Source organism: Myxocyprinus asiaticus, chromosome 37 (genome assembly GCF_019703515.2).
Source record: "Myxocyprinus asiaticus isolate MX2 ecotype Aquarium Trade chromosome 37, UBuf_Myxa_2, whole genome shotgun sequence".
In the NCBI taxonomy this organism is placed as follows: Eukaryota; Metazoa; Chordata; class Actinopteri; order Cypriniformes; family Catostomidae; genus Myxocyprinus; species Myxocyprinus asiaticus.
Window position 1 is genome coordinate 32,839,862 of NC_059380.1, and position 24,947 is coordinate 32,864,808.

General features: G+C 45.2%; 1 protein-coding gene across 3 annotated transcripts in view; it reads left to right on the forward strand.

Moving 5' to 3' along the window:
- LOC127428329 (caM kinase-like vesicle-associated protein) overlaps positions 1 to 24,947 on the forward strand; it is a 134,444-nt gene that overhangs the window by 99,709 nt on the left and 9,788 nt on the right. For all 3 annotated transcript variants that reach the window (XM_051676649.1, XM_051676648.1, XM_051676647.1), the window contains 4 exons: positions 3,426 to 3,500; positions 6,489 to 6,627; positions 8,426 to 8,546; positions 8,777 to 8,852. In XM_051676649.1, coding sequence (XP_051532609.1) covers positions 3,426 to 3,500; positions 6,489 to 6,627; positions 8,426 to 8,546; positions 8,777 to 8,852 — 411 coding nt within the window. The remainder of the gene's footprint in view (positions 1 to 3,425; positions 3,501 to 6,488; positions 6,628 to 8,425; positions 8,547 to 8,776; positions 8,853 to 24,947) is intronic.

The following is a 24,947-nucleotide window of genomic DNA, read 5'->3' on the forward strand; positions in this document are numbered from 1 at the left end:
AAACCGGGCACTCAAGCAACTGTACGGGATTATAAGCAAGCAGGAAACCGCGCACCCCGAGGCCGCGTTCATTGTGACCGTGGACTTTAACAGAGCCAATTTTAAATCAACTGCACCAAAATACCACCAACACATCAGTTTTAACACACGAGGGGACCGGGTTTTGGACCATTGCTACTCTCCCTTTCAGGATGGCTACAAATCCCTCCCCCGTCCACCATTTGGCAAATCGGACCACTCTTCCATTCTGCTTCTGCCCGCTTACAGGCAGAAATTGAAACAGGAAGCACCCACCCTCAGAACGATCCAGTGTTGGTCGGACCAATCAGACTCTTTGCTACAAGACTGTTTTGATCACGAGGACTGGGAGATGTTCCGGTCCGCCTCTGATGATGACATCGAGGTTTACACTGATAGGATGCGCGGACCTCCGCTTTTAATTCCGGGAACGCGGAGGAGCATAAACAAGCCAGTTCAGGAACAATATTGAAGGACAGTTTAACACCACCAACTCTAGAAGCATGTAGCAGGGAATTAATATCATCACGGACTTTAAAGGGAATAAAAACTCCACCGTGAACACCGCTGCCTCTCTCCCGGATGAGCTAAATAATTTTTATGCACGGTTCGAGGGAAATAACACAGCCCTCGCAGAGAGAGCTCTCGCGGCCGAACCTACAGAGGTTAGTTCACTCTCCATCTCTATAGTGGATGTAACCCGATCCTTCAGACGGGTGAATATCCATAAAGCTGCGGGTCCAGATGGCATTCCGGGCCACGTCATCAGAGCGTGTGCGTACCAACTGGCTGGTGTTTTTATGGACATTTTCAACCTTTCCCTCTCCTTGTCTGTGGTCCCCACATGCTTTAAAATGTCCACCATTGTGCCTGTACCAAAGCAATCCAAAATCACTTGCTTAAATAACTGGCATCCTGTTGCTCTGACCGCCATCATCAGCAAATGCTTTGAGAGACTAATCAGAGATTACATCTGCTCTGTGCTGCCTCCATCACTGGACCCATTGCAGTTTGCTTACCGCAACAACCGCTGATGATGCCATTGCATCTACAATACACACTGCTCTCTCCCACCTGGAAAAAAGGAACACTTATGTGAGAATGCTGTTTGTAGACCACAGCTCAGCATTCAACACCACAGTGCCCTCTAAGCTTGATGAGAAACTCCGGACTCTGGGCTTAAACAGCTCGCTGTGCAGCTGCATCCTGGTCTTCCTGTTAAGCAGATGCCAGGTGGTTAGAATGGGCAGTAACATCTCCTCATCACTGACCCTCAACACTGGAGCCCCGCAGGGCTGTGTTCTCAGCCCACTCTTGTATTCCCTGTACACACATGACTGTGTGGCAACACATAGCTCCAATGCCATCATTAAGTTTGCTGATGATACGATGGTGGTAGGTCTGATCACTGACAATGATGAAACAGCATATAGAGAGGAGGTGTACACTCTGACATGCTGGTGTCAGGAGCACAACCTCTCCCTCAACGTCAGCAAGACAAAGGAGCTTGCGGTGGACTTCAGGAGAAAAGACAGAGAACATAGCCCCATCACCATCAATGGAGCACCAGTGGAGAGAGTCAGCAGCTTCAAGTTCCTGGGTGTCCACATCACTGAGGAACTCAAATGGTCCGTCCACACTGAGGCCGTTGTGTAGAAGGATCATCAGTGCCTCTTCTTCCTTAGACGGCTGAGGAAGTTTGGAATGAACTGCCACATCCTCACACGGTTCTACACCAGCACTGTAGAGAGCATCCTGACTGGCTGCATCTCCGCCTGGTACGGCAATAGCACCGCCCACAACCGCAAAGCCCTGCAAAGTGTGGTGCGAACTGCCAGACACATCAACGGAGGTGAGCTTCCCTCCCTCCAGGACATATACACCAGGCGGTGTGTGAAAAAAGCTTGGAGGATCATCAGAGACTCCAGCCATCCGAGCCATGGGCTGCTCTTACTGCTACCATCAGGCAGGCGGTATCGCAGCATCAGGACCCGCACCAGCCGACTTCATGACAACTTCTTCCCCCAAGCAATCAGACTTTTGAACTCTTGATCTCTCATTATCAATATACATCAGCACTGCACTTTATTAATCTTATTATCTCACACTGTACTGTCATAAATTATATTCTCTTAACAACACACTGGCAACTGACTATCAACCGACAGCCTGAATGTCAATACAGTACAATACAACCTACTGTACATTTTATATATACTATATATACTATTTTTTTTTTATTGTATAATGTGTATTCTATATTGTGTGTATTGTATAATGTACATTGTATGTTATTATTTGTATATTGTGTTGTGTGTAATTATGTGTATATTAGATTTTAAATTGTGTTGTGTAAATTTGATGTTTATTGTAGATTGGTATATGTCTCATCACTGTCACGACTGCTATGTTGCTTGGAACTGCACCCAAGAATTTCACACACTGTTGCACTTGTGTATATGGTTGTGTGACAATAAAAGTGATTTGATTTGATTTGATTTAATATATAATTATATATGAAGACATTTTCTCTGAAAGGCTGATCTGCCACGAGTGTGTCTCTCATGTCACTTTGTTCTTGCAATGCTGCATTCCGATCCCTTCTCACAAATCACAACAGCTCATGAATAAGGCACAGAGGAAAAGAGTTCACCTGTAGTTTACGCCTTTCTTTGCTTGCATAAACATGTCTTTAAATCAGCTTATTATTTCTTATGTACAGTGTTCTAACATTTATTTATTTTTCCTGACATGACCCATTGTTAAAAACATTAGCAACACTTTATTTTGTCCATGTTCCAATGTTACTTATTGCTAATATGAGTTAGATTATAGCAACTAGAATTTAAAGGTACATTTGCATGTGGCACATGATTCAAAACCTTCCATTTTCTTAGGTTGTTTGTTTTCTGGGAATCAATCCTTGGGGTTGGTAGCTCCACTTGAACTGTAAGAAGTCGAAATTAGAATTAAAATATTAAATGATAAAAAATGCTTCTTAGGGGGTCTTTAAACTTAGTAACTTAATGTGTTTTTGCTGATCGGTTTGCTATCCGATCATAAAAAGAATGTGAATACCTTCTGGGAGGTGGTTTGAGACACATTCCAGACGAAACTCATTCAAGTGTAAATGCATTTGGCTGTTCAAGCCAAAAATGTAAACTTCATCAAATCAGCACAGGGGAAATGCAAAATTCACAGTAACAGCTGCAGTATTTACATAGGACTTGCATCGCGCAATAAATAATTAATTATTAAACGGATGCAATCGGATAGCAATCTGATCAGAAAAAACGCATGAAGTGGCCAAGTGTAAATACTGTCTTAAAAAGTTTTCAAGCAAACTTTCAACTACTTTTATTAACGTCTGAGTGCTGCAAACTTGTTTGTCAATCTCTCTTCTCCAGGGTGAAACACCCCAACATCCTCCAGATGGTGGACATCTACGAGACCAGGAAGGAGTACTACCTCTTCCTTGAGCTGTAAGTCCTGAATTCTGTTTTTGAGAGAAATGGTTCTTCAATATGTTATGTACAGGGAGTGGTGAGGTCTATGATCTATTTGAAACAAGAAAAACTTCTGCAATTAATGATAAACATGCTTGCAAACTGGCGTGCATGCAAAAATGACCTTGTTTACATGAGTGCACCTGACATCAACACTTTGGGCTGTCAAAAGCTGCGCATGCAGGATGCGCTGCGGTGCCAGGTGAAAGTTTAAACAAGTCAGGAGAAAAGGCAGAGGAAAAGAAATTGTGTTCTTATGTGTATTTTCACTAATTAATGTGTGAAAGTGAACGAGATTTGAGGACGGGTTAGTCTTCCGCGCCCCCCTTGCAATTCCTCCGTGCCCCACACTTTGAGAACCACTGTGTTAAGGACATAAATAAAATGAATGATTTGACTAAAATACTAAAATGCAGCATAATCAATGGCAAAAGCAAGCAGAAGAGAACAGAGGAAAAAGAATACGCATGTAGTTTATACAGAACACAATTGCCATGAGACTAAGCATTATATGTTAAAGAAGTAAACCACAATGTGGTTGCGATTTGTTGCGATGGCAGTTGTCGCTTGTGTGGACATTTCAGAACGTCCCTTATCACACCTGCAACAGTATTAGGATGTTTTAGCACAATGAGTGGACTTTTTAGACAGCCCCTTACCCGCATTAGGCAACATTTACCCCGAATATCAAGGTTAAGTTAACGATCTTGAACAATTTCACCATGATAGCATCTGACCAGCTTAAAATACAGGACGTATTGATTCAATACTGGACGCAACATTTCATCTTTAAAAACGGGACGATCCCGTAGTTTACGGGATGGGTGCATCCCTAATATGGACATTGGTTGAAATATTGCGTGGATGTACAGTAAATGCGGTCAATGAATAGATTTATTATGAAAAGAATATGAGTTGTTGAATATGCTGCACTTACTTTTATAGAAAACCTTGCCAACCACACAAAAACATTCCTTATGAATTAATAAATAAACAGATAAATAACTTGGGTATTCACTTTAATTGTATTCTGTCTCACCATAATAGGATATTTGTGGGCATTCTGTAGGTGGAGTTCATGGGTGCATGATTTTAAGATGAATTTATAAAGTGGGATGCATTTAGGAACATTTTTTGTGTATCCTCCTTTTTCCTGAACATGGAAATGTTCCAAGATTCGACTGTTTTCAATTTCCTGTCTCCAGTGTTTTCGCACGCATCGGCATGTATTCTTAGCTGGTAATGTGATGTTTAATGTATTACATTTGTAAACATTTTCAAAAACATGTGGCTTTAAAGTGCTGGTACTTAAAGTCGAGATGACTGTTTTTTTTTTTGACTGTGCCTCAACTACTTTGAGTTGATATGACAGCCAACAACCGCACAAGTTGAACCTGAAATTAAATTTTACTCCAAATAACACTTAAAAGGTTGTTGTTCTCTGGCTTACATTGTGTCTCAAGACCAGACACACAAAACAGGCTATTAGAAGAATCATCATAGTGCCACCCACTTGTTGCTCAGGAAAATGTGGATACAGACGTTTTATTAATCATTTGTTGGAAAGGTCTTGTGGTGGTAAAGATCTCTCTTCTATTCATGTCAACAGTGAATTCACAAAGCTTAAGTCATAGCTGTTATCATCTGAGACATAACAGAAATAAACCCTGTGCTCAGACTGTCCAAGCATGATTATACCACTGCGTCCTTGTCACATTCCTACCTGTCTGTTTGGATTTGCATTCATTATTGTAATACCTTGTCCCTGCTGTTTTCTACATCTATGGCATGGATTGGCTGATCTGTGCCAACAATACCTGCATGATCAAGAAAAGACTTTGAAGGTGCCAACGTGTACAGCAGGGTGTAAATAATTCAAAATCGCACAGAAATAGCAGCTCAGCATTTTGTGTTCACCTCAATGTTAATGGGGTTCGTGGTGGTAGGGTAGCCTTTAGGGTTCATCCTGTCACCATAAAGGTTTACCCCTTTACCATTGTGCCTTATTGCACTATAAGTTGCTTTGGATAACAAATAACATCTTCATTGATCATCTGACATATTAGAGTTCATTTTACTTTAAAAACATCCAGTAAGTTTCAGAAAAAGCATTAATTGTCACCAAGCTGCAAAAACGGCTTGTCCTCTACTTCTGTGACTTTTCTATGTCACACGGGGGCCTTCATTAATGCATAGCCACCTCCACAGCAAGAGATCAACACCATCTTTTACATCATTGCACCACTGGCCCCTCCCACTGGCGCTCAGTCACTCCAAATAACACTTAAATGGTTGTTGTTCTCTGGCTTACATTGTGTCTCAAGACCAGACACAAAACAGGCAATTAGAAGAATCATCATAGTGCCACCCAGTTGTTGCTCAGGAAAAATGTAGATACAGACATTTTATTAATCATTTGTTGGAAAGGTCTTGTGGTGGTAAAGATTCTCTTCTATTCATGTCAACAGTGAATTCACAAAGCTTAAGTCATAGCTGTTATCATCTGAGACATAACAGAAATAAACCTTGTGCTCAGACTGTCCAAGCATGATTATACCACTGTGTCCTTATCACATTCCTACCTGTCTGTTTGGATTTGCATTCATTATTGTAATACCTTGTCCCTGCTGTTTTCTGCATCTATGGCATGGATTGGCTGATCTGTGCCAACAATACCTGCATGATCAAGAAAAGACTTTGAAGGTGCCAACATGTACAGCAGGGTGTAAATAATTCAAAATCGCACAGAAATAGCAGCTCAGCATGTTGTGTTCACCTCACTGTTAATGGGGTTCGTGGTGGTAGGGTAGCCTTTAGGGTTCATCCTGTCACCATAAAGGTTTACCCCTTTACCATTGTGCCTTATTGCACTATAAGTTGCTTTGGATAACAAATAACCAACTGATAATGTGTCTGTTCAATTCAGCATTTCAAATGTATTGTCCCATTTGTCTTCACCTGCAGAGCCACAGGTCGAGAGGTGTTTGACTGGATCCAGGATCAAGGCTATTACTCTGAGAGGGACACCAGCAATGTTATTAGACAGGTTATGGAGGCAGTCGCTTACCTGCATAGCCTGAAGATTATTCACAGAAACCTAAAGGTACACAGCACAGCACCCTCTGGTGGCCACCAGTAGCACATTCACACCTACATAATATTACTTCAAGTGACATACAGTGCATCCGGAAAGTATTCACAGTGCTTCACTTTTTCCACATTTTGTTATGTTACAGCCTTATTCCAAAATGGATTCAATTCATTATTTTCCTCAAAATTCTACAAACAATACCCCATAATGACAATGTGAAAGAAGTTTGTTTGAAATCTTTGCAAATTTATTAAAAATAAAAAACGAAAGAAATCACATGTACATAAGTATTTACAGCCTTTGCTCAATACTTTGTTGAAGCACCTTTGGCACCAATTACAGCCTCAAGTCTTTTTGAGTATGATGCTACAAGCTTGGCACACCAATTTTTGGGCAGTTTCTCCCATTCTTCTTTGCAGGACTTCTCAAGCTCAATCAGGTTGGATGGGGAGTGTCGGTGCACAGCCATTTTCAGATCTCTCCAGAGATGTTCAGTCGGGTTCAAGTCTGGGCTCTGGCTGGGCCACTCAAGGACATTCACAGAGTTCTCCCGGAGCCACTCCTTTGTTATATTGGCTGTGTGCTTAGGGTTGTTGTCCTGTTGGAAGATGAACCTTCACCCCAGTCTGAGGTCCAGAGAGCTCTGGAGCAGGTTTTCATCAATAATGTCTCTGTATATTGCGGCATTCATCTTTCCCTCGATCCTGACTAGTCTCCCAGTTCCTGACGCTAAAAAACATCCCCACAGCATGATGCTGCCACCACCATGCTTCACTTTAGGGATGGTATTGGCCAGGTGATGAGAGGTGCCTGGTTTCCTCCAGACATGACACTTGCCATTCAGGCCAAAGAGTTCAATCTTTGTTTCTCATGGTCTGAGAGTCCTTCAGGTGCCTTTTGGCAAACTCCACGCGGGCTGTCATGTGCCTTTTACTGAGGAGTGGCTTCCGTCTGGCCACTCTACCATACAGGCCTGATTGGTGGAGTGCTGCAGAGATGATTGTTCTTCTGGAAGGCTCTCCTCTCTCCACAGAGAAATGCTGGAGCTCTGTCAGAGTGACCATCGGGTTCTTGGTCACATCCCTGACTAAAGCCCTTCTCGCTCAGTTTGGCCAGGCGGCCAGCTCTAGGAAGAGTCCTGGTGGTTCCAAACTTCTTCCATTTACGGATGATGGAGGCCACTGTGCTCATTGGGACCTTCAATGCTGCAGAGATTTTTCTGTACCCTTCCCCAGATCTGTGCCTCGATACAATCCTGTCTCAGAGGTCTACAGACAATTCCTTGGACTTCACAAAAAGTGAAGCGCTGTGAATACTTTCCGGATGCACTGTAGTTACTAATAGATCGTGTTTAATTTTTTAGTTAATCATATCTTCCCTTTATCTGTTAACAAAAGCAAAGGGGTGAATGTCACAAAACAAAATCTATCAAGAACATGTCCGGGTCATGTTTCACACCAAAAGAAAGAAATAAGAAATTGTATTTCAATAATGAAATTTACAATAATTAGATTTAATAGGAGAAATGTGCTTAAATATCATGGAAATAATCCTGAAATAGATGTGATTAACCATTGCTCATTTATCTGATGGCTGACAGCCACAAATAGTTTTGCATAACTTTGGTCATTAATAATATATTGTATTATGATTATTATTATTACTTTTTTTTTAGTTTGCTCAAGAAAATGTTTCTTGTATCTGGAAAAGTTTCCTTGGAACACAAATGAATGATTATCCAGTATTTCTGTTTTGAGAAAATAAAACGCAGGAACCATTAATTTCATCTTGTCATTCTCATTCCATCAAGCTTGAGAATCTGGTGTACTACAACCGACTGAAACATTCTAAAATAGTCATCAGTGATTTCCATCTGGCAAAACTGGAGACTGGACTCATCAAGGAGCCCTGTGGAACCCCAGAGTATCTGGGTAAGAATCTCTTCAAAACAGGCAAAACCTCTTTAAAACTCCATGAGGATAGATGCAGCAGATGGTCTTTTTTGGACAACAACAACAACGACAAAAAGAGTTTAAAGAGAGCCTACATGATTTTCTGGAATTTACATGTCCATACTAAGTTGTTAAGTTTTAAATAGCAGTGGTGACCAGAGTGCTCATGCATCAATATATGATTTTTCCATGTCCATTTTGTCAACCAGCCCCAGAGGTCGTTGGGAGACAGAGATATGGCCAACCTGTGGACTGCTGGGCACTTGGTGTGATCATGTACATATTGTGAGTCCAAGTATTCTATTTCCTATTGACATAAAATCCCCAAATGGTAGATTTGTTCAGACACGGTTAACCAGGTCTGGTAAAGCCAGACTTTTCAGTATCAGCATTCTCACTTTAACCAAGATCCACCCATTTAAGGGACAGTTCACCCGAAAGTGGACATTTTTGTAATCATTTACTCACCTTTATGTCGTTCCAAACTCATATGACTTTCTTTCTTCTAACTTACACAAAATGAGATGTTTGGCTGAATGACAGCCTCAGTCACCATTTTCTTTTGAAAAAGGATTCCAACTTACTGCAAGGTGTCATGTCATGAGGAATAACATTTTCATTGATCATCTGACATATTAGAGTTCATTTTACTATAAAAACATCCAGTAAATTTCAGAAAAAGTATTTATTGTCACCAAGCTGCAAAAACGGCTTGTCCTCTACTTCTGAGACTTTTCTATGGGGCTTTCATTAATGCATGGCCACCTCCACAGCAAGAGATCAACACCTCCTTTTACATCATTGCACCATTGGCCCCTCCCACTGGCGCTCAGTCAGTAAACAGATGGGCCTACTATTCCTGCACCTCAAAGGGGATTTACACAGGACTATATATAATCTCTTTTCTATATAATCATGCAATAGAATTCCCTGTCTGTCACTCACTTGACGTTGTGTTGATGTAGTGACACAAGGGGTTCGATCTTGAGAGCTCCAATCACCTTTGCTTAAAATAGAAAAGGCCAATGAGAATTGGTGAGTAGAATTTGCATGCCACTCTACGCCCTGGACATACGGGTATAAAAGGAGATGGTGTGCACCTGCTGGATTTACGGCGCATATCAGCGGTCTCCCTCACATGGTCGAGTGTTGTGCTTCCCCTGGGCACTTTGGCAGCCGAGTCTACAGGTGCTAAAAGAGTATATTCTAAAAGAGTATGTTTTCTACTAAAAGAGCTCACACAAACGATTGGCATCTTTTTAAAGATGGCCTTTCGCCTTTGTGCTACTGGATGTGGCTGTTATCTCTCCCCTCCGGATAGCCACGAAATCTGTCTCGAGAGCTTGGGGTGCCAGCATGCTGAGGCAGCTTTCATGGAGGGGTTATGTTCTCATTACGAGAACATGCCCACGAGAACGTTGCGGTCACGGCTCACTTCCTTCTTCATGAAGCAAGGAGCCACTGTGGCTGCTTCCCAACCCGCTCCGTACTGGGCTGGAACTCAGGTGGCTGGGTCGGCGAGCTCCGCGGGCGATCTGGATGTGGACATGGGAGCGTTTCTGCTGGCTCAGCCCCCACAGACCTCCCATCCCCCAGCACGCTTGTTCTACCCGGAAGAGCTGGAGAGTGATGCAGACGGTCCGCCTCAGGGCGGATTTAATGTCTCATTCGCGGCTCGTGACGAGGATAAGTTATTGGTCGCGACATCGGAGGATGGGCTTCTGCTGTCGGAAGCAGACGAATCTTCTGAGCTCCCGCCCACGGGCGGTAGAGCTCGGGATGAGGCGAATGCTGAGATGCCAGCCGTGCTCTAACATCGGGCTAAAGTGGAACCCTCCACCTTGCCCTGAGCGATGATTGGTTTCTGGGATCAGAGCACAACTCACGGCCGCGCCCCCATCCCGGTGCCTTTCTTCCCGGAAGTGCACGAGGAGCTAACGAAGTTAGCGGGCTCGTCCATCCTAACTACCCTCAACGGCGGTGATACGTCGAGCTTCCCCAGGTAGAGTGCGCTGTAGCGGTGCAGGGCGCAGTCACCTGGAGGGACCGACCAAGGCTCCTTTCTATGGCCTGTAAGTTCTCTTCCTCGTTGGTGATGAAGGCTTACGAGGCCGCGGGTTAGGCCGCCTCCACCCTGCACGCCATGACCATCCTGCAGGTCCACCAGGCCAAGGCGTTGAAAGATTTGCATGAGGGTAGAACCGACCCAGGGCTTATGCAGGAACTGCGAACCATGACCAACCTCGCCCTATGGGCGACAAAGGTCACGGCACGCACCCTGGGCCAAATGATGTCCACTCTGGTGGTCCAAGAGGATGATGTGTGATGCCGAGAAGGTTCGCTTTCTCGATGCGCCCATCTCCCAAGGGAGGCTTTTTGGCAACACTGTCGAGGACTTCGCCCATCAGTTCTCGATGGTGAGGAAGCAGACCAAGGCGATCAGACACATCCTGCCGCAGCGCGACTCGGCTGCTTTCAGGCCTCCGAAGTCTGGGCCGTTCTCCTGCAATGCCGGCTTGGCTCCCGCACCATTGGAGCCCGTATGCCAGCCTCTGAGAAGAAGATCCTCCCACAGGAAGGCAGCTCCACCTGCCCATCAATTGGCCACCAAGGAAGACGGACAGGCTACGAGGCGGCCCTGATACAGGCAACCCAGGGATGAGATGTCTGACTCCGACGCATGGTGATTATGAAATCACCGGGTTCCCTCTGGGCCTCGGCACCCGCATGGTCAATAAAAGAGCAGTTCCCTCATTCCCTGGGTCAGCGTGCTTGTGACGGCCAGGCCCTGGAAGTCTTTCCGGTCAACCAGTCGGATGCGAGTACCTCGCATGCCCTTGTTCTCCGTTGAGAAATGGCCGGCTTGCCTGCCCCAGCCACCGGCCACCATTGCGGGCTTGCGGAGCAGTACGTCCCCCCTGAGTTGTCTTTCCAACGGGGCTCCTGCTCTGCCTTGCCGTGAACAACCCTCCCCGGGTGCAGTAAATCCAGTCGTACCCTTGGTGCCACTGGCACGGTACCAGGAGACCTGGTTAGTGCTCTACAGTCCCTCGTGGTGGCTCATCAGGACGATTCGTCTTGGGAAGTGGCATCTCTTTGCGAACTGGTGTTCTTCCTGTGGGGAAGACCCACAGAGCTGCGCGGTCGGGTCTGTGCTGTCTTTCCTACAGGAAGGGCTGGAGAGATGGCTGTCTCCCTCTACCCTGAAGGTGTACGTGGCTGCTGTAGCAGCGTATCACAATACATTGGATGGGAGACCCTCATGACAGCATGATCTGATCACCATGTTCCTCAAGGAAGAGGTTGAATCTTCCTAGACTGCGCCTGATTCCCTCTTGGGATCTCTCTGTGGTCCTACCTGCCCTACAGAGAGCCCCCTTTGAGCCCCTGGAGCAGGCCGAGCTCAGCACTTTGTCACTGAAGCCGGCCCTCCTGGTGGCGCTCACTTCCATCAAGAGGGTGGGGGACCTACAGGCGCTCTCTGTCGCCAGTGAATGCCTGGAGTCCGGGCCGGCATACCCTCATGTGATCTTGAGACCCCGGCCCGGTTACGTGCCCAAAGTTCCCACCACTCCCTTTCAGGACCAGGTGGTAAACCTGCAAATACTCCCTTCAGAGGAGGAAGACCCGGCCTTGTCATTGCTATGTCCAGTTCGTGCCCTGCACATCTATCTGGACTGCACACAGAGCTTCAAACGCTCGGAGCAGCTATTCGTCTGCTTTGGAGGGCAGCAGAAGGGGAAAGCTGTCTCCAAACAGAGGCTGGCCCATTGGATTGTGGGTGCCATTCCTTGGCTTACCAGTCACAAGACCTGCCATGCCCCTTGGGAGTCCGGGCATACTCCACTAGATGTTGCATCCTCCTGGGCACTGGCAAGGGGAGCCTCTCTAGCAGACACATAGAACTGGTTTCGTCCCGAGTGTTACGGGGTAACAGCAGGTAGGTCGGGCAGTCGGTTGGGTGTACCACTTGCATTTACACCTTTCCCCTTTTTCAAGGTGATAATATGCGTTATTTTGTCCACAACAGTTCCTCGTAACTGGTGAACCCTGGATGCCTCTTTAAGTCTTAAGCACTGTTCGGTGATGAACTCAGCAGAGGAGTGACGCCACCAGGCCCAGTACTCATGGTATGCCCCTTTTCAGGTGAGCCCATGTATTCGGGCTCAGTGCCCCATACATAGTGATTCCCCTCTTGGTAATCCTGTGTGACGCGTTTCCACTGTTTGATTTCCCCTCAGGTGAACCCTGTGTTTCCCCTCATCAGAGCTTTGAAAGAGCAGTTCCCTCGGTGCTCTGCTTCGGCCACTGTTGCTGTGTACCCTCTCTGTAGATAGGGTCCTCCTGGTGGTATCATTCCATGTGTGAACGTCCCCGTTGGTAAGTCCATGTGAGGTATTCTCCAAATGTTAACCTCCCTCTGGTATGATGTGGTCTCCATACTGCCCTCCCTCCTGGAGAGGGAAGAGCACTTCCCAGCGTTATTCCAGAAGGTGCCCGGCAGGAAATTGCTTAACTGCAAATATCAGGAAAGGCTACCGCCTGTAGCCTCCTTGTGTAAGTACCTCCTCCCCCTTTAATGGGACTAGGGAGACGCCTTACCTAACTCGCTGGAAGGTCACGACATGTGACCTAGTGTCACTACATCGACACAACGTCTCATTCCCTCCATCCGGGAACAGAGGTTACATCAGTAACCTAGACGATTGTTGTCATGCGTCTCGCGCCACTTTCTAAAAGATGCTGTATCAAATTATAACTCTTAATTCTTTTTCAGTCTGCTGCATTTTTGCTGCTTTGAGTATAAACACGTCCTGGGTGCATTCTTGCTCCCCTCTGCACAATTTTTTTGATTGTTTGTTTATGTAAACATGCAGTAGATGGTTGTCTTTGAGCGTTTTGATGCTTTTCCGACGATGCACATTTTAAAAGCGGAAAAACTTCTAAAGATGCACCTCGTTCTGCTTCATTCCACTGCTGCGAATGAAGAGCATCCCGTCTTGTATGTAAACAGACACAGAAGATGTGAGAACTGCATCCCGTACTGTGTGTAAACAGATATAGAAGATGTAAGATGTCATGTCTGTGAAGACCAGCATCTCTGCCTTGGGCTTTGTTGGAGCAACCCAACATTAGGAAAAGATCGGCTAAAGTTGAATAGTTCCTGATCGCTGGAAGATCTCAAAAATAGGAGCCGAAGAAATAATGTACGGATTGTTGGAGTTCCTGAGCATGAAGAAGGCAGAGATATGGTGAAATTCCTAGATGAGCTCTTCCCGAGTCTGCTCAATATAACAGGCCATAAGCTGGAAATTGAGCGAGCTCACAGAGACCCGGCTCACAGATCTGCTGAGGGAGAAAGGCCCCAATCAATTCTGGCCAAATATCTGAGATCATCCGATAAAGATCTTGTGTTGCGCGAGGTGAGGAGCAAAGGAAAGCTTTCTTGGAAGAATCACAATATTTTCTTGTTCCTGGACTTTGCGAATTCGACAAGAGAGAAATGCAATTGATTCAAGGAGTGTAAGAAACTCTTGCATCAATGGAAGATCACTTTTGCACTGATGTTTCTGGCCAAACTGAGAATAGATACGAAGGATGGCTGCAAAGTATTTACGTGTCCCAACCAAGCACTGACCTTCATAAATACATTGGAGTAAGCCATTTGATGTTTCTCATGTGAGTGGATTGACTCGCTGAACATTCACTCGACTGTCTGAGGAAGCTGGGCACCATTTTTGTTTCTGTTTGTGTTGGTTCTGCCTAGTGGCTGGTGTTTGTTTTGTGGAATAACACTTCTCCTTCAAGAAACTTTTGCATTGATGGAGGATCGCTTTTGCACTGGGGTTCCCGGCCAGATTGAGAGTGGATGCTGGGGATGGCCGCAAAATATCTACATGCCCACACAAAGGATGTCTTTTATAAAGTTGATGGACTGAGTATGTCATGGTATATTTTTTTATGCAGCCTCCAATTTGACACTTGACCATCCAAGGAACCAGGATGCCTGTTTTGTTTCTTTTTGTGCTGGTTCCGCCTAGCGGCTGGAGTTTGTTTTGTGGAATAACACTGCTTCGGGATAGTTTTGGATGAATCTGTTCATTCCTTGTGCTTATGCCTCCTGTTGGCTTGAGTTTGCTTTGAGTATTTTTGCAGGACATTGGAATGATTACATCATCTGCTGCACTCATAAACAGCCAGCTCACTGAACACTTGTTTGTCTGTCCGAGGAAACTGAACACCTTTATATCAGCTGGAATCTGTTTTGTGGAGGAACACATCTTCGAGACTGAATGAATCTACACATTCTTTGTGTTTATTCTGCCTATTGGCTGGGGTTTGTTTTACAAAGTATTGTCTGTTATGTAATTTTGCCTTACAAAATTTGTGCAGAAGCACCGGACTTGAGCAATCCGACGGCAAAGTCGCGGGGGCTCTCATAGGCGTACATGGACCTTTTGAGTTTAGAGGGATTGACGCCGGTTGGCGCTGTCATGCGCGGGGTTAATGTGCACCTTTTTCTTTTTTCTGTTTGTTTGGTTCGGGGGGGGGGGGGTATTGATTGTTGCACTAATGTTGGAATGTGGTCTGTATAATTTTGTTTTTGACACACAATTTATTTTGTCTATTATATAAAAATGTCAAATGTTAATATGAGTGGATTATCTTTCTCCACATGGAATGTTAATGGGTTGGGGCACCCCATAAAAAGAAGGTAGGTTATTTCTTTTCTTAAGTGTAAGAAATGTGATATAGTGTTTCTTCAAGAAACACATCTTTCCTCTCAGGAAGCTGAAAAATTTGAGGCTGTTGCGAAGAAGGCTCACCAGTGCCTCTTTTTCCTGAGACGGCTGAAGAAGATTTGAATGAACCACCACATCCTCACATGGTTCTATACCAGCACTGTAGAGAGCATCCTGACTGGCTGCATCACTGCCTGGTACGGCAACAGCACCGCCCTCAACCACAAAGCCTTGCAAAGGGTGGTGCGAACTGCAAGACACATCATCGGAGGTGAGATTCCCTCCCTCCAGGACATATATACCAGGTGGTGTGTGAAAAAAGCTCAGAGGATCATCAGAGACTCCAGCCACCCGAGCCATGAGCTGCTCTCACTGCTACCATCAGGCAGGCAGTATCGCAGCTTCATGACCCGCACCAGCCGATTTCATGACAGCTTCTTCCCCCAAGCAATCAAACTTTTGAAATCTTGATCTCTCACGATCAATATACATCAGCACTGCACTTTATTAATCTTAAAATCTTATATCTCACACTGGACTTTTATAAATGTATTCTCTCCTAACAACACACTGGCAACTGACTATCAACCGACAGTCTGAATGTCATAAAGCACAATACAACGTACTGTATATTTTATATATTCTATTTTTATTGTATACTGTGTATTCTATATTGTGTGTATTGTATAATGTATATTGTATATTATTATTTGTATAATGTGTTGTGTAATTATGTGTATATTAGATATGTAAATTGTGTTGTGTAAATCTGATGTTTATTGTAAATTGGTATATGTCTCATCACTTTCATGACTGCTATGTTGCTCGGAACTGCACCCAAGACTCTCACCCACTGTTGCACTTGTGTATATGGTTGTGTGACAATAAAGTGATTTGATTTGATTTGATTTGATACTGGCAAGGCTCCAGGGCCAGATGGCTTTGCCACTGAATATTTAGATCTTATGCTACAGAACTGGCTCCACTTTTGTTAGAGGTTCATACGGAAACGTTAAAGAATAGAAAGCTTCCTCCAACCATGATACAAGCCCGGATCAGTCTGATTCTTAAAAAGGACAAAGATCCAAGCGAATGTAAAAGTTACTATCCAATTTCCCTGATCCAGCTAGATGTAAAAATTTTGTCAAAAATTCTGGCTAACCGATTAAGTAAAGTTATGACATCTCTTATACATATAGATCAGGTGGGGTTTATTCGGGGCCACAGCTCTTCTGACAACATTAGGCGTCTCATCAATATTATGTGGTCAGTGGCGAATGATCAGACTCTGGTCGCGGCCATCTCACTTGACGCTGAAAAGGCATTTGATATGGTAGAATGGGATTATCTTTTTAAGATTTTGGAAATATATGGGTTCAGAAATACTTTTATTGAATGGATTAAGTTATTTTATAGACACCCTGTAGCGGCGGTACAAACAAATTGATTAATTTCAGATTATTTTACTCTGAATAGGGGCACTAAGCAGGGTTGCCCTCTTTCCCCATATTTGTTCTGTCTTGCCCTGGAACCATTAGCAGAAAGGATTTTCCAGGGGTGACGGCGGGAAGTGTGGCACATAAGCTTTTACTTTACGCAGATTATATTTTATTATTCATCTCTGACCCCACTAGATCTATGCCTTGCATCCACAGAATTACCAATTCCTTTTCTACATTTTCGGGATACAGATTTAATTGGTCTAAATCCAAAGCGTTGGCTCTGACTGCATACTGCCCAGTAACGGCTTTTCAACCGGGTGCCATTCAATGGTCCAAACAGGGCATTAAGTATTTGGGTATTTTACTCCCAGCAAATTTATGTGATTTAGTCAGAGTTAATTTTGACCCTTTAATAAAAATGTTTTCAAGTGATGTGAGTAGGTGGGCTTCATTACATTTATCAGTGATTGGGAAGTTTAATGTTATTAAAATGAATTGTATTCCAAAATTCAACTACCTACTACAATCTCTCCATGTAGATTTCCCCTCTCTTATTTCAAGCAATTTGAAGTATAGCGAAGTCCTTCATTTGGAATGGAAAGCGTCACAGGTTACATCTCAATAAGTTACATAGGCTGGTTGACAAAGGTGGGTAGGCCTACACAAGATTTTGTTTTATTATTATGCATTCGGTCTCAGACATTTGTCTCATTGGTCACTTCCACCTGAGAGAGCCCCTCTCTGGTTTGGAATTGAACAGAAAGTTCTTGCGCCTATTTTACAATTACAAAGCCTTTCTATTAAACTAACTGGCAGTGTTGTATTAAGTATCCATTTGTCATATCATGGAAATTAACTCAAGTAAAAGTTAAAGTAGCTCATGAGAAAATGACTTAAGTAAAAGTATCAAAGTAACTGATATCAAATTTACTTAAGTATCAAAAGTACATGTAAATTGCATAAATTACGGAACAATTCATTAAAGCCATGGCAACTTATTTGAATTGCGACTCAAGATGGCGCCGAGTATGGCTTCTGCGTTGCGAGCTCTGACACAACATGGTAGTGTTTTGTTTGTTTTGTTTACAATTCTTATGTTTTTTGTCTTGGATGTTGTCTGCCTTATTGTCTATAACAGACAAACACTTTTGGACATTGGTTCAGCAATTACACACCGTAAACCGGACTTCAAATTTCTCAATGCCGACCCGCTGTTTACAAACACACAAGAGGAGCCCTTTGTCTGGGCAGCCCGGACGCGGAAACGCAGGAGGGAAAGGGGAAACAGAGCCAGAGTTCTCATCAGAGTAAGACGCCATGCAAATCGACCCCCGCTACCCAGTATTCTACTGGCAAATGTTCAGTCTCTTGATAACAAGCTCTGCGAGCTGAAAGTGCGGATATCTTTCCAACGAGAGACGAGGGACTGCTGCATTTTCTGCCTTACGGAAACTTGGATGTCTGCGGAGATTCCAGACACAGCCATTGAACCCGTGGGGTTCTCCGTGCACCGAGCGGACAGAGCTAAAGACCTTTCAGGTAAAAGCAGAGGTGGTGGTGTATGTTTTATGATCAACAAATCCTGGTGTGATCAGAGAAACGTACATTCTATCAAGTCTTTCTGCTCTCCTGATCTGGAATTTCTCATGCTTCTGCGTCGACCATTCTTGCTACCGAGGGAATTCACAGTGGTCATTATCACTGCTGTGTACATCCTGCCACAAGCCGACACAGACCGGGCACTCAAGGAACTGTATGGGATTATAAGCAAACAGGAAACCGCGCACCCTGAGGCCGCGTTCATTGTGACCAGGGACTTTAATAAAGCCAGTTTCAAATCAGTCGCACCAAAATACCACCAACACATTAGTTTCAACACACGAGGGGACCGGGTTTTGGACCATTGCTACTCTCCCTTCCGGGATGGCTACAAATCCCTCCCCTGCCCACCATTTGGCAAATCGGACCACTCTTCCATTCTGCTTCTGCCCGCTTACAGGCAGAATCTGAAACAGGTAGCACCCACCCTTAGAACGATCCAGTGCTGGTCGGACCAATCAGACTCTACGCTACAAGAATGTTTTGATCACACGGACTGGGAGATGTTCCGGTCCGCCTCTGATGACGACATCGAGCTTTATGCTGATAGCGTAATGTGTTTCATCAGAAAGTGTGTAGAGGACGCCATTCCAACCAGAAGCCATGGATTAATAGCGATGTTCGCGCGGAACTTAATGTGCGGACCTCTGCTTTTAATTCCAGGAACGCAGAGGAGCATAAACAAGCCAATTATGCCCTCCGAAAAAGTATCAGAACAGCAAAACGCCAGTACAGGAACAAGACTGAAGGACAGTTTAACATCACCAACTCTAGAAGCATGTGGCAGGGAATTAACATCATCACAGACTTTAAACGGAATAAAAACACCGCCATGAACACCGCTGCCTCTCTCCCGGATGAGCTAAATACATCTTTGCTCGTTTTGAGGGAAATAACACCGCCCTCGTGGAGAGAGCTCTCAAGGCCAAAGCTACAGAGGTTAGTTCACTCTCCATCTCTGTAGTGGATGTAACCCGATCCTTCTGATGGGTGAATATCTGCAAAGCCGCGGGTCCAGACGGCATTCCGGGCCGCATCATCAGAGCGTGCGTGAACCAGCTGGCTGGTGTTTTTATGGATATTTTCAACCTTTCCCTCTCTTTGCCTGTAGTCCCCACATGCTTTAAAACGTCCACCATTGTGCCTGTTCCAAAGCAATCAAAAATCACTTGCTTAAATGACTGGCGTCCTGTTGCTCTGACCCCCATCATCAGCAAATGCTTTGAGAGACTAATCAGAGATTACATCTACTCTGTGCTGCCTCTCTCTCTAGACCCATTGCAGTTTGCTTACTGCAACAACCGCTCCACTGATGATGCCATTGCATCTACAATACACACTGCTCTCTCCCACCTAGAAAAAAAGAACACTTATGTGAGAATGTTGTTTGTAGACTACAGCTCAGCATTCAACACCGTAGTGCCCTCCAAGCTTGATGAGAAACTCTGGGCTTAAACAGCTCACTGTGCAGCTGGATCCTGGACTTCCTGTTAAGCAGACGCCACGTGGTTAGAATAGGCAGCAACATCTCCTCATCACTAACCCTCAACACTGGAACCCCACAGGGCTGTGTTCTCAGCCCACTCTTGTATTCCTTGTACACACATGACTGTGTGGCAACACATAGCTCCAATGCCATCATTAAGTTTGCTGATGACATGACGGTGGTAGGTTTGATCACTGACAATGATGAAACAGCCTACAGAGAGGAGGTGCACACTCTGACACACTGGTGTCAGGAACACAACCTCTCCCTCAACGTCAGTAAGACAAAGGAGCTTGTGGTGGACTTCAGAAGAAAAGACAGAGAACACAGTCCCATCACCATCAATGGAGCACCAGTGGAGAGAGTCAGCAGCTTCAAGTTCCTGGGTGTCCACATCACTGAGGAACTCACATGGTCCGTCCACACTGAAGTCGTTGTGAAGAAGGCTCATCAGCACCTCTTCTTCCTGAGACGGCTGAGGAAGTTTGGAATGAACCGCCACATCCTCACACGGTTCTACACCTGCACTGTAGAGAGCGTCCTGACTGGCTGTATCTCCGCCTGGTACGGCAATAGCACCACCCACAACCGCAAAGCACTGCAAAGGGTGGTGCGAACTGCCAAACACATCATTGGAGGTGAGCTTCCCTCCCTCCAGGAAATATATACAAGGCGGTGTGTGAAAAAAGCTCAGAGGATCATCAGAGACTCCAGCCACCCAAGCCATGGGCTGTTCTCACTGCTACCATCAGGTAGGCGGTATCGCAGCATCAGGACCCGCACCAGCCGACTCCATGATAGCTTCTTCCCCCAAGCAATCAGACGTCTGAACTCTTGATCTCTCATGATCAATATACATCAGCACTGCACTTTATTACCCTTACTCTTATATCTCACACCGGACTGTCATAAATTATATTATTATTATTATATTATGTCTCTCTTAACAACTGACTATCAACCGACAGCCTGAATGTCAATACAGTACAATACTGTACATTCTATATATATATATATATATATATATATATATATATATATATCAATTTTTAATTTTTATTGAATAATGTGTATCTATATAGTAAAAAAAAAACAGCGTATTGTATACTGTACAGTGTATGTTATTATTTGTATATTGTTGAGTGTAATTATGTGTATAACAGATGTTTAAATTGTGTTGTGTTAATTTGATGTTATTGTAAATTGGTATATGTCTCATCACTGTCACGACTGCTATGTTGATTGGAACTGCACCCAAGAATTTCACACACCATTGCACTTGTGTATATGGCTGTGTGACAATAAAGTGATTTGATTTGATTTGATTTGATTTGATTTGACTCCAGAGGAGGAGACGGCGGGCGAGTTGTGACATACAACGAGAGCGCAGACTGCCTTGGCGGTTGACATATGCTACCGTTGCTGTGCTGTCTGTCCAAACTAACACGTGCTTGCCCTGGATCAATGGCCGGAACCTCCGCAGGGCGAGCAGAATTGTCAACAACTCGAGGCAGTTGATGTACCAATGCAGTCATGGGCCCGTCCAGAGGCCGGCAGCTGCGTGACCATTGCAAACAGTGCCCCAGCCCATTTTGGAGGCGTCTGTCATGACCACGACGTGCCTGGAGACCAGTTCTAGAGGAACACCTGCTCGTAGAAACGATAGGTCGGTCCAAGGGCTGAAAAGATGGTGACAGACCGACATGATGGCCACGCAATGTGTTCCGTGGCGCTATGCCCATCTCGGGATTTGAGTCTGGAGCCAGTGCTGAAGCGGCCTCATATGCATCATCCCGAGCGGGGTGGCCACCGCCGAGGATGCCATATGCCCCAGGAGCCTCTGAAAAGTTTCAGTGGAACCACTGTTCCCTGTTTGAATGCCTTCAAACAGGCCAGCACCGACTGGGTGCGCTGGTTCATAAGGCGCGCCATCAAGGAGACTGAGTCTAACTCCAGTCCGAGAAAAGAGATGCTCTGAACCGGGAGGAGCTTGCTCTTTTCCCAGTTGACCTGAAGCCCTAGTTGGCTGAGGTGTGAGAGCACCAGGTCCCTGTGTGCGCACAACATGTCTCGAGAGTGAGCTAGAATTAGCCAGTCGTCGAGATAGTTGAGAATGCGAATGCCCACCTCCCTTAACGGGGCAAGTGCAGCCTCTGTGATCTTCGTAAAGACATGAGAGACAGGGACAGGCCGAAAGGGAGGACTTTGTACTGATACGCCTGACCCTCGAACGCGAAATGCAGGAAGGGTCTGTGTCAAGGAAGGATCGAGACATGGAAGTACGCATCCTTCAGGTCTACCGCCGTGAACCAATCTTGATGCCGGACACTCGCCAGAATGTGTTTGTGCGTCAGCATCTTGAATGGGAGTCTGTGTAAAGCCTGGTTCAGTACTCACAGGTCCAAGATTGGCCGCAACCCACCGCCTTTTTTCGGTACAATGAAATAGGGGCTGTAAAACCCTTTCTTCATCTCTGCTGGAGGGACAGGTTCTATCGCGTCCTTCCATAGGAGGGTAGTGATCTCCGCACGCAGGGTGGCAGCGTTTTCGCCCTTGACCAAGGTGAAGTGAATACTGCTGAACCTGGGCGGGCGCCTGGTGAACTGAATCTAGTAGCCGAGTCAGACGGTCCGGATCAGCCATCGCGACGGATTGGAAAGCACGAGCCATGCGTCCAAGTTCCGCGCGAGGGGGACCAAGGTGGGGCGGATCGGTGGAGCGCGAGGTGCCACAGCATGTTGTGGCCATGCTGAGTCTAGGGACATCGAAGCACTTACCTGGCTCTTTGTGACCACCCCCAGTACAGCCTGGGATGGGGGAGGAAGAGGCTTGTCCTCATAACCCGTGGCGCTCAGGGGCGGAATGGCCACTGCTGGAGTGCCAATCCTCCAAGAAAAAGCCTGTGGACAGTAGTCGTGTTGACGACCGTACACACCGGGTATGTGACCCAGGGAGGAAGGAAGCCGCTCTTTTGCTGAACTGTTGGGTACCGCAGCCACTTGGGCATGCGGCGAAATCAAACAAAAAGGCAACAAAAGTTTTTCCACCCGGCCCTCCACCAGGGGATGGAGTGGTCTTCTTACCAGCTCCACGTGAGTGGGTTCCCTCGTCCCTGGGTCACCCGTCTCAGGGGCGCTTCGAGGACCTCCGTGGGTTCTTCTGCGCTGGCTGTGAGACGGGTGGCATCGGCTTCCTGCGGTGGGCTCCACGCCAGGGCCGGTCCGAAGGGGCAGGCTGCGGCGGAGCCGGTGCAGTCACCGCAGGGGGACGCCCTTGGCGACGGGCAGACGGGGTGCGGGATCTTGTGCCAGATTGCCTCTGTCTGCTGCTTCACCGCCGAGAACTGCTGGGCGAAGTCCTCGATGGTGTTGCCGAATAGGCCCGCCTGGGAAATGGGGACAGCAAGGAACCGTGTCTTGTCGGCCTCGCCCATCTCTACCAGTTTGAGCCAAAGGTGGCGCTCCTGGACCACTAGTGTGGCCATCGTCCGCCCGAGAGACCGTGCCGTGACCTTCGTCGCCCGGAGAGCGAGGTCGGTCGCCGAGCACAGTTGGACAAAAATTTGGTCCAACATTTCAGGATTCCTAGATCTCAGTTCTTCAGATACTTACAGCTGCGCCACCTGCTCTGTACTAATTTTGGTGGTGATTACTGCTTTTGGAAAAGGTCATGAGGCATCAGTGTACTACTCTCTGTTAATTCAGAGTCTGGGGGATGGAGCTTCAACTTTTCTCAAGAGATTATGGGAGAGAGATTTAAACTTGGTATTGGAGGAGGGAGTGTGGGCTAGGATTCTAAAAAATTTCAAGTCTTCATCTAGAGATTCAAGGGTGCGTCTGATGCAATTTAAGATTTTGAATCGATTATATTGGACACCCCCTAGATTGTATAGACTTGGTCTTAAAGACACACCCACCTGCTGGCGATGCCAATCGGAAGACTGGAACACAACCCATGTTTTTTGGGGATGTGTTAAGATACAGGAATTTTGGTTGAAGATTCAAAGATTTACGTGTGACGTGTTGGACACACAATTTTCCTTTTGCCCCAGACTCTGCATTTTGGGTGATGGGGAGGTCATTAATTTTGGGGATAGCCACTTGACAGGTTGGGTCCTGGCCGGAGTTATGGTGGACGGGCGAATAATTCTCAGGTGGAAAATGGCTGGGGCACCCTCGTTTCGGGAGTGGTGTGGAGAGATGGGTGAGGTTGCGGCATTTGAGGAGGCGATCCATAGAAGGTTGGGAAAGTGGGATTTGTTTAATAGGAAGTGGGGTGGATATTTAGATTTTTTGGAGGGTTCTTGTGGAGGGGCAGTGGAGAGGGATTTTTGATTTTTAATTTTTAGTTTGATGTGTATGTGCACTCATGGTTTTTGAAAGTATATTTTTTTTAGTTTGTTTCAATTTTTTTTTTTTTTTGTTATAATTGTAAGTGACCACTGTAATGTGTGTTTGTGACATGGGGGGGATGTTCGGGGGGGAGGGGTTTAATTTAAATAACTGATTCCGTATTTTGTGTTGTGTTTATTGGTTTTTGTTCCTGATCGCGTCAATGCAGGATTGTGTGTGGCACATTTCACTGTGGATTTTTATGTGTTTAACACATTTCAGCATGGATTGTGTGTTTGGCTCATTTCAGCATGTATAATATGTGTTTTTGGCTCATACCAGAATGGATTGATTGTGTCACAATATGATTCATGCTTTGCAATGGGACTGGGGTTGCCACTTAAATATAAAATAAAGGACAATTAAATGGGGGGGGGGGGGATCATGGCCCCTAACCACATCCTCCACAGTTTTAGCAATAAATGCGTTGTTAATATGCATTATTAATAAAAATATATCCTTTCTTATATGCTAAAATGAGAACTTTCCTGACCCATGAAATATAAAAAAAAAAAATAGATCATTCATATGTTAAAAATATATTTATTAAAAAATCTTCGATTATTTGTCTTCTTTATCTTATTTATGTATACATTTTGGATGGTTTATACATATTTTTTTAATTATTTTATAATTTGTATTTATTTTATTTGTTTATTGTTTTCCTTCACCTGTACTTATCTTTATGATTGTATTCATATATTGTTTGATCTTATTGA